This window comes from Bos indicus, chromosome 9 (genome assembly GCF_029378745.1).
Source record: "Bos indicus isolate NIAB-ARS_2022 breed Sahiwal x Tharparkar chromosome 9, NIAB-ARS_B.indTharparkar_mat_pri_1.0, whole genome shotgun sequence".
Classification (NCBI taxonomy): domain Eukaryota; kingdom Metazoa; phylum Chordata; class Mammalia; order Artiodactyla; family Bovidae; genus Bos; species Bos indicus.
Window position 1 is genome coordinate 41,419,970 of NC_091768.1, and position 16,578 is coordinate 41,436,547.

Genomic DNA, 16,578 nt, shown 5'->3' on the forward strand with positions numbered 1-16,578 from the left:
TCCAACACGACTGAGCGACTTCACTTTCACTTTCACCATCTTGTTCTGGGGCAATTAGCATTGAGATCATTATTATTAATGTCAAGTGCAAAAACCTCACTTTGATACAGTTGAGTTGGGTAGGTTAACCCCCAACATTTATGTATGTGTGTGCTCAGTCCGTCCAGTTGTGTCCAACTCTTTGTGACCCCATGGACCATAGCCTGCCAGGCTCCTCTGTCCATAGGATTTTCCTGGCAAGAATACTGGAATGGGTTGCCATACCCTCCTCCAGGGGATCTTCCAGATCCAGGGATCAAACTTGCTTCTCCTGGTCTCCTGCATTGCCAGGTGGATTCTTTACCACTGAGCCACAAGGGAAGCCCATTTATGTATGTATGTATGTATGTATGTATGTATGTATGTACGTTTTTGGCCATGTCTCATAGCTTGCAGGAGCTTAGTTCCCCAACCAGAGATTGAACACACATTCTCAGCAGTGAAAGCATGTGGTCCTAACCATGTAGCCACTAGGGAGTGCCCAGAACATTTTTAGAAAAAAGGAGAAATTCAGAATTACTATTACTTCTTGGATTAGATGTCAGGATTCTTCATTGAAGAAATAAAATGTTGAAATGAAATGTTTAAATAGCAGACTTTGTAAATAGCCGCTAGCCTATAATGATAGCCTATGGTAAATATCAAAAGCATAGTCCTTTCCAATTACTAATTGGTGTTCAGGAGATTTATTACATGCTTAGCACTGGAAGTTCATTAAGAGAAGCACCTTCAGGATATCTGGCCAACTCAAGTAGTGAAATCTTTGGAAAATACAAACTCTTTATTAAATGATTTGTAAAAAATCTCAGAAATGAGATCTGCATAATATTTGCAGGTCAATACAGTTGTTGGAACTCTTGGTTAATAGATTTATTTGGAGGCAACCTTTTTATGTTATAGAAGAGAGTGACTAATTCAGTTACTGCTCGATCAAAAAGCAAAAATTAGTACTATCTAATGACTTGAAGGGCCTCGATAGGACTGAAATAGAATATATTAAAATTAATTTTCTTTTTATGTAAGGCAGCATCAAAATAAACTGAAATTTTCTTTAAAAAAAAAAAAAAAGAAATCCTAATGGGAGCTTCCTATTAAATTTCAACATATGTATCTTCAAAATTTATGAATCATGAAGTATCAGATATGAACATATATATATATACACACATATGAATATATACACATGTACACACACAGTTTGCAGTTCTAATTTGCATTTAAATGTTTTAAACCACTTTTGCATTGGCTAGATACATGCTTTTCCCTTGCCTCTCATTAAAAAAAACAGTAAGGCAAACCTTCTCCATTTTGCAAATAATATAATTTTAATATCAGACAAGGTTATGCCCAACTAGACAACTAACCCTCACTGCTGTTTTCTTTCCAGAAAATAAAATCACAGCTCAACTCTTCTAGAACCAGAGTCATCATTTTTCACATACTTCCCTCATTAAGTAGCTTTATCGCTCACAACCCTTACATCAAGTCATTTATGTTTCCAAGTTACTCATGTACAATCAGTTTATCTTGGAAGGTATGTCATATAGCTGCAAATTGGATGATTTTCTGTGTTTACTTTTGCCTGTTTGTGGCTGAGTGGGCATTAGATTATACAGTTTTGTTGTTATTGTTTTGTGGCTCTGCTCAGAGAAAGAGCACTTGGACGTCTCTGTAGCCTTATTCTGTGTTAATTATTAACCTCCAATTGCTTTTCTTGACCACGTATTTGGGTGCTTCAGCAATTTATAAAAAGTATATTAGAACATATAATCTTATTTATCTGGAGACGATAAATAAAAAGTAACCATTTTAACATTCTGCTTTTAAAATGTGACAGTTTAAGAGCTAAAAAAGTAACTCAGTTTTCTCTGAGACATTGTAACCTCTAAGACTGAAACTTAATATTCATCTATGAGCGGGTCCATATTCATTGACTTAAACTCCACTTGTTTCTGATAGAATGTTCCAACTTTTTTTTTTTTTTTTTAACCTGAGCATGTAAGGTTGAAAATACAGGGCAAACATGCAAAAAGAGATCTAATTTAGGAGTTAATTTATTTTTTTTTTTAAAGAAGTTAATGGAGCCCTAAGCTAACAGTTATGACAGAAGACTTGAGAGATTTGTGTTTCAGATCCAACAATGTCAGTTGTGTTCCTTTATGATGTGTTTTTTCAAGTTCCTCATCGGGTTTCAGAGAGAGATTCTTTCTTTAGATCCAGGGTACTTATGAGGAAACATTAGAAATTTAAATGCTTTCGAATATACTTGGGAAGAAGAAAATTTAGAGATCTGCTGCCAAGGCTTATTATCTGTGTAGGAGAGTTGATACTTAGTTTCTACATAGTTTACCAAAAATAATTTTTAACTGAATGTAGGTCATGGTCTCCTGCTTGTTTCTGTATTTTATGGTCCAATCAGCTTTGTTTGGGCATTTTTTGGAAAGAAAGAAGGGAAATTTCAAGACTTCATAAAATGTGAAGCAAATTTGATTTCCTCCTAGTGGTGTCGGAGTCAGCCTAGAGGTTGGTTGCCCTTTGGCAGGTAATTGGACCTGAACGGGTGGATGGAGGGCAGGCTCTCGGCTGCTGATGCTGGGACAGGGGTACACATTTGCCTTTCACTGAAGCCCGACAGTTCAGGGTGCACCTTCCAGCCACACTGTAGGCCCACATCCCGGCAGACCAAGCCCACTAGGGACCAGAGGATTGAGCTCCTTGGGGGAAGTACAGTCCCTCTACGGTCCCTAGAGGTTGTTTTTTGCCGGGCCGTACTGACTGCCCCCGCCAGGGCCCGCCCCTCCGCGCCGAGGAGGCGGGGCGCCGCGGCGCTGAGGGCCCCCACTGGCTATCGCGGCCGCCCACTCAGCTGAGTGACAGCAAGGGCGGGGCCGCGTGGCTTGTTTGTTTGCGCCGCCCCGTTCCGCCCCGCGCCGCCTCGGCCATCAGCGCTGACTGAGGCTGCAGCTCATATGTAGGCTGGCCGCCAGCCCAGCGCTCTCCTCTGCGCTGTTGCGGTACCTCTGCGCATCCGCCACTGTCCCTGCGCCGACATGCGCCTGGCTACAGCCGCGAACGAGGCGTATACGGCGTCTCTGGCCGTCTCGGAGCTGCTGGGCTGCAAGCAGTGTGGTGGGAGCCGCGGCCAGGACGAGGTACCTGGGCGAGGGACCGGGCGAGAGGGCGGGTACCCAGCCGACTGTCTGGGCTGCACAGAGTCGCGTCGCTTCTCTGCCCTCGCACCCTAACAGCTTCGGAGAACGCTCCCCAGGGAGGGCGCCTCTGGAGCAACCGCCCGGCCGGCGCCCTGCCCAGCGGGGCGTGGCGGGCTGGCCCGCGCCCCTCAGGTGAAGGGGCGGCCAGTGGTGGGTTGGCGGGGACGTTTGCCACTGCGAGTCGTCTCCGGGCAGAAAGTGCCACGGCTGGAAGAGAAAGCTGTCTGGATCATTTAAATGGAAGTCTCCAAAACGTAAATAACGTTGTCTTCTGTACAAGTCTCCACAAGTCAGAAACCAAACAAACTCTAGTCCCGGGGTGGAACAGCCTATGGATTTTTTCCCCCTCAACGTCTTGTCAAAACAGATTATTTGGTGACCCTCACTCTTTGCCTTTTACTTTAAAAAAGAAAAAAAAAAAATGCATCTCAGTCAGTTTTGCCTAGAATAACTATGTTCTGCCAGCTCTATGACGTTATGCACAGCGTTTACTCTTGTTTATTAATATTTCTTTTGTGTCTGAATTGGCCTTCGGAAAGAGCTATTTAATTGTGACATTTTGTATTTTTACCAAGTGGTTACAAAGAGGGCACCAGTTGAATATCCTGCTGCATGCAGGATCTAGTTCCCTGATCAGGGATTGAACCCAGGGTCCCTGCATTGAGAGACCAGAGTCTTAGCCACTGGATCACCAGGGAAGTCCTGTAGGACCCCAATTGAAAGTTACCAGTACAACTTTAACTCAAATTTTAGCCTTTAATTCAAATGGTAGCAAGGGAGAAAGAGAAATAGTAATTAAAATTGAATTGAAATCAGATTGTTTTAAGTATTGACTTAGTTCAAGAAATGTAAATACCAGGTAATTTCTCTGCACTATTGCCCACTAAAATGACTGTTAGTTTTATATGTTTTTTTGTAAATGGAGTCAACACTATGAGTATACCACATATATTCAATATAAACATAAATGAAGAACACTTTCTCCTGAAGGTTGTAGAACACCAAACACTTCTGTATTTTAACATTCATGTTTACATAGCGTGCTCCTTGTTTTCAGATAATACAGCAACCTAAAAAGAGTCTCATGACTGTTGCTTTGAAACTTTACTATAGAGGGAAAACGGTTCAAAAGTGTTGAAATAGCATTTACAATTTCTGTTTGCAGGCCATAACAGATCTTTTGTCATTTTGAGAAGTGAGCCTCATGATTGTGCTTGAATCTGTTCTTTCTTAGTGGTATTTGTGTGTAGAATCCTGGTTCTTGCCCAGATCTAGAATCTCTAAATATAGCCATGTAAACTAGAAGATAAAGAGATACATTTTATCTTACACATTGATTACAGAGCCTATGGGATTGTGTTCAGGAGACCAGGCAGCTTTGTGTAGTTGTATTTCAGTTTTAAAACGTCCAACATGTGGGAAGATAAATTAGGAAGTAGTGCTTTATAAGAAAACTATTCACTTTACAAAAGAATTAATAACAGAACTCTTTCAAATAGCAAACTTCCACAGTGCCTTTAAGTTAAAACACCTTCCAGAAATGGAACCCTGACTAAAGTGTAGGGCACACATAAGAGCCTAAGTCAGCCTTATAAATCCAGTACTTTGAAGTCAGTTGAGTTTTTATTTTTCTAGGATGTAGTTCATAGAATACCAGACACTGGGAAAAGAGATACCTGAACTTTAAATATTTCTAAATTCCCTATAAGAGTTAGTGACAAATTTAGAAGAAGCATTAGTACATTTTGTTTTAGTACATAGGAAGATTTCTTTATAAGGCCTTAGGATTTCTTCATTTCTATTTAAAAATTTCAAATGTCAAAAGGCTAGCACACAGCTATAGGCAATGATTCTCATAAACAAGGGAGAGTGGGATGGGAACTCTTATTTTTTTACACAGTATATTTTTGCCTTGTTGAAATGTGTTTCAAAAAGAACTGCTTTTGTAATGTTTTACAAATCAAAGTTAGCATCATTGTTGCTATTATCAGTATTAAGAGATCTAGATAGTTTTAAAATGCACCAAGTGCAGTGAGAAAAAATAAAATGATTCAAGAGATCTGATTGTTGTTACTTTTCAAATGGATAGATGTGTAAGCCAGTAAATGCTCTCATTTTGCGTTTGTGACAAATTGTCCATTCCTTTGCTAAAAGATATTTATATAGATTCATAAGTGTATCTGACAAACTTGAAAAATCTGATTAGAACAATACATTCAGTACATAAACAGATTTACACAGTGAATATATTACAGTCATCAGTCATTCTGTGGTATTGTCAACATTTGCTGAGAATTTTCATGTTGTGAAAATTAGTATGTTAGTATCATACACTGGAGAGGAAACAGATACCACGTCAGAGATTTGCAGAAATGTTGTGATAGCAGAAGCTGTTGCTGTCTCTTTCAAAGATGCTGATTAGGAGGACTGTTGAGAGGAGAACTGTTGGTTCCCTAGTTAGATTTCCCAGCCACACCTTCACCAAGAACCAGTGAGGTTTTGTGCTGTGATTAGCATATACATCTGCTTCACAAGGTCATTAGCTGTTGGCAACTTCTGCCTCCTTGAGTCTAAATTGGCCAAAATTTGTTCTAAATCTGTAATTCAGTTTCTTAGATACGTATGAAGGCACAATTGAAGTAACCTTTAGGAAGTTATGAAAGGCACTTAGTTTGGCTTTCCATAAGCCAACTATTGAATACCCATAGTGCCTTAAAAAAAAAAAAAAATCAACACCTGCTAGAAAACAGGGTAGCAACTATTTTGTCATGTGACTAGGAAAAGAAGTGTTTCAAAAGTGAGTTTTCCAGTAAATTGAAACTTTTAACCCTTTAGAAGTTGAGAATGCTATTGTATAACAACAGTGGTATCTAAAAGGACCTTTAAGTATCAAAAACTCTTAAAGAAACTCTTGAGAGTAATTAAAGACAGGAACTCTAGAAAACAGACTTCATGGATGTTTTCAAGATAACTGTCACCTGTTTACTTTTTCCAGAAGTTAGAGAACAGTTTGTGTGCAATGGGAAGCTAGATGGAATCAATTATCTGCTTTCTGATAGAATCTGAATTAGGATAAATTGAGATACAGCTCAGAGCTCATATAATTGTTTTACCTAGAACTAGCCTTAAGTAAAATAATGAAATTAGAGTATTGAATATCAGAGACTCCTTTCCATTCCTTTCCTTCAGTTTTTCTTTTCTGTCCCCTGCTTTCCTGTTAGACTGGTACCTCATCAAGGAATGAATGTGATCTTAACACTGAGAGGTTATTAGCATAAAAAGTGAAAGTCGCTCAGTCAAGTCTAGTTCAGTCATGTCCGACTCTTTGTGACTCTGTGGACTGTAGTCTGTGGAGTTCTCCAAGCCAGATTACTAGAGTGGGTAGCCTTTCCCTTCTCCAGGGGATCTTCCCCACCCAGGGATGGAACCCAGGTCTCCTGCACTGCAGGTGGATGCTTTACCAGTTGAGCCAAAAGGGAAGCCCGGTTATTAGCATAGTAGGTCTATAATCCATTCCTAAGAATGTTTGCTTTTTCTTAACATCCTGTTTTAAAACAATTTTTCACTTAAAAAAAAAAAATTTGTAAAGGAACTGGGAAGGAAAGGTTTGACCTGTGAAGGCAAAGAAGAGGGGAAACAGTGATACCAATATAGCTACTAAATTTGGCTATAGGGATAGACTTTCAAAGACTTGAGAATTATGTAGGATCCCCTTGGCACACCTATAGGAAAAGATTCCATTTCTGAAACATTGATAGGCACTTGCTTAGAATTATAAAGCTGTTGTAATATTAATAGTTTGATATATAAACTATTTGGTATAGAAATAAAACCAAAATAATATACTTCAATCCCTTTGTTTTGAAGCCTGTGTACTAACAATCTGGTCTTATTTTTAAAAATACACACATACACACAATCCACATACTGCTAATGTATGTGGTAAGATAAAGTCCTAGAAATGGAATTTCTAATTTTTTTCCTTTCCTCACAAATAGTAATATATGCACTTTGCCTTTTTCCCCCCTACATAATATATCCTAGAGATCTTTTAAAGCCAACTTGTATACAACTGCTTCATTCTTTGTAAGGACCTCATGCTGTTCTAGTCTATGGTCATACTAAACTTTATTGAAACAGTCCTCTATTGATGAGCACTTAGGTGGTTTTATATCTTATATAATTGTGAACAGTGTGACAGTGATTATACTTTTACATATGACATTTCAAAAATGTGAGCATAAGTTAATGTCTAGGATGGAATTGTCAATTAGGGTATGTAACTTTTAAATTTTGATCGGTATTTCAGATTGCCCTCCTGGAAGTTGCAGTAATTTGTACTTCTTATATATTTCTTGATCTTTTTTCCTTACATTTCAAAACAGTCCCATCAGAGATATATAAGTGTTGAATAGCTCTTTCTCTACCCCTTCTCCAACATAGTCTATCATCAAACTTTTTGATCTTAAGCAGTCTTTTAGGTGAAAAATTGTATCTCAGTGTAGTTAAACAGCAGTTGTTTTGTGAAGATGGACCATTTTTTCAGACGTTTATATTTCCTTTTCTTTGAACTGTTCATGTCCTTTGTTCATTTTTTTCTATCAGGTTCTTGGGGGGTTTTCTTAGTGATTTGTCATTATGTATTTTTTTAAAAAGCCCTTGTCTGTGTGAGTTGCAAACGTATTTCCAAGTTTTCTGTTTGTTTAACTTTATATAATGTTTATTTTTCCCATATGAAAGTATATTTATGTCATCAAACTTATCAGTCTTATGTTTTGTGACTTCTGGGTTTTGTTGCATTTTTAGATCTAACTCCACAAGTATTTTCTTCGAATATTGTAATTATTTTTTAACTTACATATGATTTATTGTGAAGTAAAGTATGATTTAAGGTTCCAATTTCACTTTTTTCTGAGTGGGTCTTCAGTTGTATCAAAATCATTTTTTGAATAATCCATTTCTCTTCCTTTGAAATGACATCTTTTTGTATACTAAAGTTGCAGGAATAGTATAAAATGAATAATAAATCCCTGAAAAGTGGGGTGTGTTGCTAAAATGCATTTTGTTTAAATAAGATGGTAAAGAAATTAAAAAGGGTAAATATTAATTTTAGCCTTGAAATCTTGTCCAGAATATTTTCTTTGAAATGTATGTAATTAGATCAGAAGTTCAGCAGTTAGAAAGGCCAACAGAGTCATCATTTTATATAAATAGCTGCATTTGTGCCAAGATTCTGTATTGAATAGAAGGAATGTGGGTTTTTTCTTGCATTTATTATAGTATGTTAAATTGAGACACATAGATAGCTGGACCAGTAAATTTAGTGCCTCCTCAGTGAAGGATACGGTTATTAGACATTACTATCTTCAGTATAAGTCTGTAATTATCAGAGTAAAAAATCACTGACCTCTAATACAAAATTATTTGAAACCTATATAAAATTTTAGTTTGCAAATGGAGCCTACTTCAAATCTGAACCTCGAGTTCTACTGATTAAGATTCTCTTCGATTTTTTCCTGCCTGCCTAAATCAATTCTGCTCAAAAGGTTTCCATTCACTTGGACCAAATTTCTTGAATTGCTGCCATATGTTCTTCTCTGTCTGCATCACTGCGCCCCCACCCCCGCCCCCCACACACCTTTTTTTCTCCTTTAAAAGAAAAGCATCTGGTTTATATCATGAAGGACTTTTGGAAGCAGTAAAGAGAGGGTGGAAATAGTATTTGTATGTAATTATATAAGCAAGGGTTAATATTTAGTTGTTAAAGAAGGTGGGGGTTTGTTTGCCTAGAGACTAGATAGATAGGACATGAACTCAAAAAAAAAAAAAGGCTGAATTACATTTTGGTTTTGTTTCTATAAGCATATTACATTGAGGGGAAAGCTGGTATGGTAGATTGTCAGTTTTTGTTAACCATACTACATTGTCACACAAATTACAGAATTCTAGGTTCCCTATGTCAAAGGGTAGAAAACCATTTATTCTTAATTAGTTGAGCTCAAAAATATAAGTGAAGTCAATGAGATCCTATAAATTAAAAATTTAAGGAAAACTCACAAAATTAATTTCTCTCAAATTGTTTTACTCAACTACAGAGGAACCGTGTCCTGTAGCACTTTCTCTTTTGTGGGTTTAAATAATCTTTATTTTTCATAATATTTCTGTTCTTGTGAAGTATTATTGTAGATGCAATAATAATTATACTTCTTTCAGTTTAAGACCTCTAGGTAGAGGTTATGACTTTTTCATTTCCTGACAAGACGCACAGGGATTGATATTTTGGTTGGTTGGGTTTTGGATGTATAACCACATTGGTCTTATTTTGTATCACTGTCAATCCACAGGGTTGGCTGCTATGTGCTGAACTTTCTGTCCTAGACTTTCTGCCAAGTACTTTATGCAAAACTCTGGTTTTAGTGAAACAGGTTTTATTGTTTTTAGTCAGAGTCTTATTATAAACTGTTGTCAGTTATGTGATGCAAAAAGAGGAGCTGATATATATATATGGTCATGAAAACAAACCACCAAAACAAGCCAGGCTCTGTTCAACTGGTTGTTTTTCTCTCCCATTCCTGTGGCCTTAGTTCATGTTGTTTACTGCTAGAGGCCTGAGATGGGGTAATTTTCTTTTCTAGGAACTTGGAATTAGAATTCCTCGACCACTAGGACACGGACCAAGCAGATTCATCCCAGAAAAGGAGGTATGTTGTTTGTGAAAGTACATAGTGAACTCTATGCTTTTAAGGAAAAGCTTTCATGACCCACATCTTGGCATCTGAACAACTGTTGGTCAACAATATGCTTTACACAGAGTTGATCATTGTTAATCATGCTTTGGCAGTGAATCTGTGGGATTAGAAAGCTATTATAGTCCCTTTGATTTCTAGTATTTCATGGCACTTTTCTAACACCCATAATTAGTCAAGCAAAGGCAAGACTTGTTTTTGACCAAGATATGCCACCTGCTTATATTTAGATGTTATTTAAGTGTGCCCATACGCTGAGTTACTTGGTCTTGGCCAACTCCACAGGCTGGTAATCAATGCTAGCTTAGATCTTTAATTCTAAATATGTAAATGCTTCTATGCTTTGTTTTCACAAGGATTGTTTACTGTTAGTTAATTTTGGTTCTCTGTAAATTGTGGGAGAGTAGGTGTTGTTAAAAGGAAAGGCATTAGTGTCTGCAAGCTCTGCAGATTTGATAATCTAAATCTGCTTCTTTATCTGGATTCTGGCCAAGCCTACAAGAAGCCTATCTAGATGGCCCTTGTTGTTTCTCCCCTGCTACATGATATGTGACTTTTATTCTTCTATCTTGCAACCAGTTGAGTTAAACTCGTAGAATTACAACCTCCCTTTCTTTTTTTTTTTTTTAAATTTTATTTTATTTTTAAACTTTACAGTATTGTATTAGTTTTGCCAAATATCGAATAACCTCCCTTTCTTAAGCCAAATTTAAGCTGCTTCTGAATGACACACAGAATGCAGTGCATGCATGCTTTATTTCTCCCCCTTCCGTGTTTAACACTGATTTACAATTTCTGTAACCGTGGTTTTCCTCTCTTTCATACAGATTCTCCAAGTGGGGAGTGAAGACGCACAGATGCATACTTTATTTACAGATTCTTTTGCTGCTTTGGGTCGTTTGGATAATATTACCTTAGTGATGGTTTTTCACCCACAGTATTTAGAAAGTTTCTTAAAAACTCAACACTATCTACTGCAAATGGATGGGCCATTACCCCTTCATTATCGGCACTACATTGGAATAATGGTTTGTAAACATTCAGTGAAAAATTCTTTCTCCCTGTTTTTATTAATCTTTTAAAGATATGGTTAATGCTTCAAACACAGGAATAAATACTTATATTCCAACTTCCAATTGGATTCCTGTTAAGTAGTACCTATTTTTCCTCTTTCTAAATAATAGGAAAACTAATATGTATTTACACTTTGTTGAGTCCCTGGAAATCTCCAGGCCAGAATACTGGAGCGGGTAGCCTTTCCCTTCTCCAGGGGATCTTCCCAGCCCAGGGATTGAACCCAGGTCTCCCGCATTGTGGGTGGATTCTTTACCAACTGAGCCACCAGGAAAGCCCAAGAATACTGGCATGGGTAACCTTTTCCTTCTTTATCAGATCCTCCCAACCCAAGAATCAAACTGGGATCTCCTGCATTGCAGGTGGATTCTTCACCAGCTGAGCTACCAGGGAAGCCCTTATTGAGCACCATTTTCTACTAAATAAGAAAATAAAGTAGGAAACAAGATTATTTCACTACTATATAAATAGTAGTTCAGATTGACATAAGTGGTTTTCACTCATGTTCAATTTATAAATAAGATTCCATTATTTTATGGTTGGCATCTTAATGAAGTTTCTTAATCAGGTTCTGACAGTAGGTATAAAAGTTTTCTAAAATTCAAATACTTTTATCAAATATTTTTTGTTAATGGGATATTTTTGAGGTGTTTTCTATAGCATACGTGAATTTTTGAATGTTTATATGAAAAACTTCATTTCTGTAGTACATGGAAAATTTGAGAACATACTAATCAAAAAATTAACTGTTTTGCACATTGTAAAGAAAAAAGACATGTAGTTGTTCAAGATTTTAATATGTATAGTTAGAATCATCTTTTGTTTTCTCTTAGGCTGCAGCAAGACATCAGTGCTCCTACTTAGTGAATCTCCATGTAAATGATTTCCTTCATGTTGGTGGAGACCCCAAGTGGCTTAATGGTTTAGAGAATGCTCCTCAAAAACTACAGAATTTAGGAGAACTTAACAAAGTGTTAGCCCACAGACCTTGGCTTATTACCAAAGAACATATTGAGGTAAGCAGAGAATATATCTAGGGTGTCTTTTTTATTTTAATTAATAGACTATTTTTCAAAGCAATTTCAGGTTTACAGAAAAATGGCACAAGGAGTTCCCATATTCTACCCACTTCAACTTTCATCAGGAGGCTTTTTAGTTCCTCTTCACTTTCTGCCATAAGGGTGGTGTCAACTGCATATCTGAGGTTATTGATATTTCTCCCGGCAATCTTGATTCCAGCTTGTGCTTCTTCCAGCCCAGCGTTTCTCATGATGTACTCTGCATATAAGTTCAATAAGCAGGGTGACAATATACAGCCTTGACGTATTCCTTTTCCTATTTGGAACCAGTCTGTTGTTCCATGTCCAGTTCTAACTGTTGCTTCTTGACCTGCATATAGGTTTCTCCGGGTTGTTCTATGTCCAGTTTTAACTGTTGCTTCTTGACCTACATATAGGTTTCTCCAGGAGTTGGTGATGGACAGGGAGGCCTGGCGTGCTGCGATTCATGGGGTCGCAAAGAGTCGGACATGACTGAGCGACTGAACTGACTGACTGACCCGCTTCAACCCTCCACTCCCCCCACACACACATTGTTTTCTTTATTACTAACTTCTAGTATTAGCATGGAGAAGGCAATGGCACCCCACTCCAGTACTCTTGCCTGGAAAATCCCATGGACAGAGGAGCCTGGTAGGCTGCAGTCCATGGGGTCGCTAAGGGTCAGACACGACTGAGTGACTTCACTTTCACTTTTCACTTTCATGCATTGGCGAAGGCAATGGCAACCCACTCCAGTGTTCCTGCCTGGAGAATCCCAGGGACAGGAGAGCCTGGTGGGCTGCCGTCAATGGGGTCGCATAGAGTCGGACACTACTGAAGCGACTTAGCAGCAGCAGTATTAGCATAGTACATTTGCTTCAATTGATGAATTAATAATGTCTGTAATTTACTTTTGGAAAAGGAAATGGCAACCCACTCCAGTGTTCCTGCCTGGAAAATCCCAGGGACGGGGGAGCCTGGTGGGCTGCCGTCTATGGGGTCGCACAGAGTCGGACACTACTGAAGCGACTTAGCAGCAGCAGTAATTTACTTTGGGGTTTACTGTTTGTGTTGTACAGTTCTATGGGTTTTGACAAATGCATAATGTCATGTTATCCACCATTATGATGTCATACAGAATAGTTTCACTTCCCTAAAAATCTCCTATGCCCCCCTTATTCATCTCTCTCCCTTCCCCCTGAAACTACTACTCCTTTTATTGTCTTTATAGTTTTCCCTTTTCCAGAATGTCATATAGTTGGAGTCATACAGTATATAACCTTTACACACTAGCTTCTTTTATTTGTCAGTATGCATTTAAGGTGCCTCCATGACTTGATGGCTCATTTCTTTTTACTGCTGAAAAATACCCCAGTGTGTGGATGTACCACAATTTGTCCATTCACCTACTGAAGGACATCTTGGTTACTCCCAGTTTTTTGGCAATTATGAATAAAACTTCTACAAACATTCACATGCAGGTTTTTTGATGGACATTAGTTTTCAGCTCAGTTGGGTAAATAACTGGGATTGCTGGATTGTATGGTAAGCTTGTGTTTAGTTTTGTAAGAAACTGTGAAACTGTCTAATGAGGTGACTGTACGTTTGTGTTCCCACCAGCAATGGATGAGCATACTTGTCAGCATACTTGTCAAATTCTTGTCAGCATTTGCTGTTGTCAGTGTTCAGATTTTAGCCATTCTGATAGATGTAAAGTGCAATCTTGTATATCTTTGCAAAATACCATCTTAAACTAGTTTCTTCTGGTTCTTTTTATTGAAAGTGTTAAATGCTCATTCAAATCCGACTCTTTGTGACCCCATGGATTAGAGCACGCCAGGTCCTTTTTCCATGGAATTCTCCAGGCAAGAAAACTATAGAGTGGGTAGCCATTCCCTTCTCCCAGGGATCTTCCCGACTCAGGGCTCGAACCCAGGTCTCCTCTATTCCAGGCAGATTCTTTACTGTCTGATAATAAAGACAATAGAATAAAAGTAGATTGACTTTCTCTAAAAGAATCTGCCATGCAGTAGAAATTTTTAAATTTTTATTTTTTTTTTATAATTTATTGACCATTCCACGAGGCTTGTGGGATCCTAGTTCCCCAACCAAGGGTCAAACCTGTGCTTCTTGCAGTGGAAGTTCAGAGTCCTAACCACTGAACTGCCAGAGAATTCCCTAGAGTATTTTAGATACTTTTATATAATTGAAGCATCTTATTTTCAAGGAGATATAAGATTTGAATATGATTAATGCAATGTCTGTTATATTGTCTAGTAACATAAAATTATACAATACTATGAAATAGATAATGAAGCAGAATGGAAACAGATTTGTAGACTTTTAAGGATTGTAGACTTTACCTTGAGCATAACTTTTTAAATATAATTTGATGATTTAGACATATTCAGAGTCAAGTTGTTCAAACCACTATCTTAAAAATTCCTTGAGGAAGCCTGATATTAAAGAAAAATAGGCATATTTTCCACAGTAGCTTCTACTTTAAACTCAAATTTATTACATTTGGTTTGAGATGTCACACTAACAACATAGTTAATGCGTTCATAATCCATTATCTGAAACACAGCAACTGCCTTAAACAAAATGTATTCTACTGCATTTTTAAATCAAGATTTCAGATAATCAATAATGAATTAGTCATTATCAGATTATGTTAAGCTCAATTTTTGAATATATACTCATAAAAATTAGCAAATTCTGAGTTCTACATGCCTCAAATTGTCATTTTATCCTAAGTTTTATACAGTAACTAATCCTGTTTTCAATAGATTAAATACCAAGATGAACTATGTTCTTTCACCAACACCATACCCCAGTATAAAAATATATTCTCATTTTTTTCCCCAAGGGACTTTTAAAAGCTGAAGAGCATAGCTGGTCCCTTGCAGAACTGGTACACGCAGTAGTTCTACTCACACACTATCATTCTCTTGCCTCGTTCACATTTGGCTGTGGGATCAGTCCAGAGATTCATTGTGATGGTGGCCACACATTCAGACCGCCTTCTGTTAGTAACTACTGCATCTGTGACATTACAAACGGCAATCACAGTGTGGATGAGATGCAGGTCAACTCAGCAGGAAATGTTTCGGTAAGTATCTATTTGTTACAGGATTGTCGTAAGACTAATCACAGTAATTGCTGTTGTATTATTTTTTTACTTGGCTTTTAGGAAAATTTACCCTGTTAAGTCCAAAAAGGTATTAGACCCCCCAGTCTATTCATTCAGCAAGTATCTGACTGCCTCCAAATGCTGAGCATTATAGTGTCTGATGCTAAGGGACATAAACAAAATTATATGACTTATATATAAGACCCTCCAGGAGACTACATTCGAATAACTTCAGGATTGGAAGCCACCAGGATGTGCCAGAGCCAGCTAGTATTGAATGGCTACTGAATGTGAGATGCCGGAAGACTGAGGAAAGAGGAACTTGATACAAACTGCCTGCTGCTGATCACATCCCATCCTTCCTTTTTGCACGAAAGAAACAGGCTGTCATCTCAATTATTTCTCTTTTAGAAGAGTTAATCAGCTTTGATCTGGAATTTCTCCTTTTAAAATACTCCTTCATGTTTTAACTTCTCACAAATATATATAGAAGTGAATGTAAATATATTAAAATGCTTTTATCTCTATTCCTTGTCTTCTCTGGCATTTATATTTTCTCAGCTTTGTTATTCCTTGGAAAACAGATCACAATGAGTTGAATTTTCTATAAGCAAGTTTTAACTCCTATATATGATGTTTCAAAACTCCCTCTGCATTCTTTAGCTGTAGTGAAAGAGCAAGGGTTTATATTTCCAAATAGAAACATTACAGCCTTCTCAATACTTCATACAGATTTTCTCAGTTTTATTATTACTTTAAGACAGATTTAGACAGGTTGAATTTATATGTTTGACTTTAACAAACACTTGACTGTTAACATATGATTTGACTGTTGGCAAGTTATCTACCCTCCCTGACCCCCCATTCTTTCATTTCTAAATAAAGGTCAAACACAAGGTTATTGCAAAGTTTAAGTGAAATGTCTCTAGAGAGGTAAAAGGGCTAGTACAGTGCTTAGCATTTATCAGGTACTAAATAAGAGGTAGCATTTACATACGGTAAGATTAGCACAGGAAGGAAAATCATTTTCCCAAGGTTGACTGCTGTGCTGTGGTGTGTTGGTAAGGCCCAAGACCGTCAGTTTCACCCTCTTTTGAGCTATCTGGATTCATGTGAGAGGCCCGCATATGGCCACTGATTATTTATCAAAGTTTAAAGGTTATAAGATGGACTAAGGGTGAGTACATCAGTTGCCAGGATGCTGAGAATTGGATTCTTTCCCCACCTTTGATTTAGTACGAGGCTAAAGAAGTACTGTTCCTAGTTATCCCTCAATTAAATAATAGTGAAATAATATAATTTTTTAAAAAACTTCTCTAGTACATAAGCTCCCT

The 16,578-nt window shown here is 37.6% G+C and overlaps 2 protein-coding genes across 5 annotated transcripts in view; one reads left to right on the forward strand and one right to left on the reverse strand.

The window, feature by feature from the left end:
- SESN1 (sestrin 1) overlaps positions 1 to 16,578 on the forward strand; it is a 114,376-nt gene that overhangs the window by 88,308 nt on the left and 9,490 nt on the right. Inside the window, exons 1-5 of one of the 2 annotated variants that reach the window (XM_019967259.2) lie at positions 2,945 to 3,191; positions 9,887 to 9,952; positions 10,825 to 11,025; positions 11,905 to 12,087; positions 14,981 to 15,223. In XM_019967259.2, the coding sequence (XP_019822818.1) occupies positions 3,090 to 3,191; positions 9,887 to 9,952; positions 10,825 to 11,025; positions 11,905 to 12,087; positions 14,981 to 15,223 (795 nt within the window). In that variant the 5' untranslated portion in view covers positions 2,945 to 3,089. Of the gene's footprint in view, positions 1 to 2,944; positions 3,192 to 9,886; positions 9,953 to 10,824; positions 11,026 to 11,904; positions 12,088 to 14,980; positions 15,224 to 16,578 lie in introns of those variants that run through there. The other variant, XM_019967258.2, reaches the window with a different exon arrangement.
- The window catches only part of ARMC2 (armadillo repeat containing 2), a 319,621-nt gene that overhangs the window by 37,704 nt on the left and 265,339 nt on the right, over positions 1 to 16,578 (reverse strand). The gene's annotated exons all lie outside the window — the stretch shown is intronic.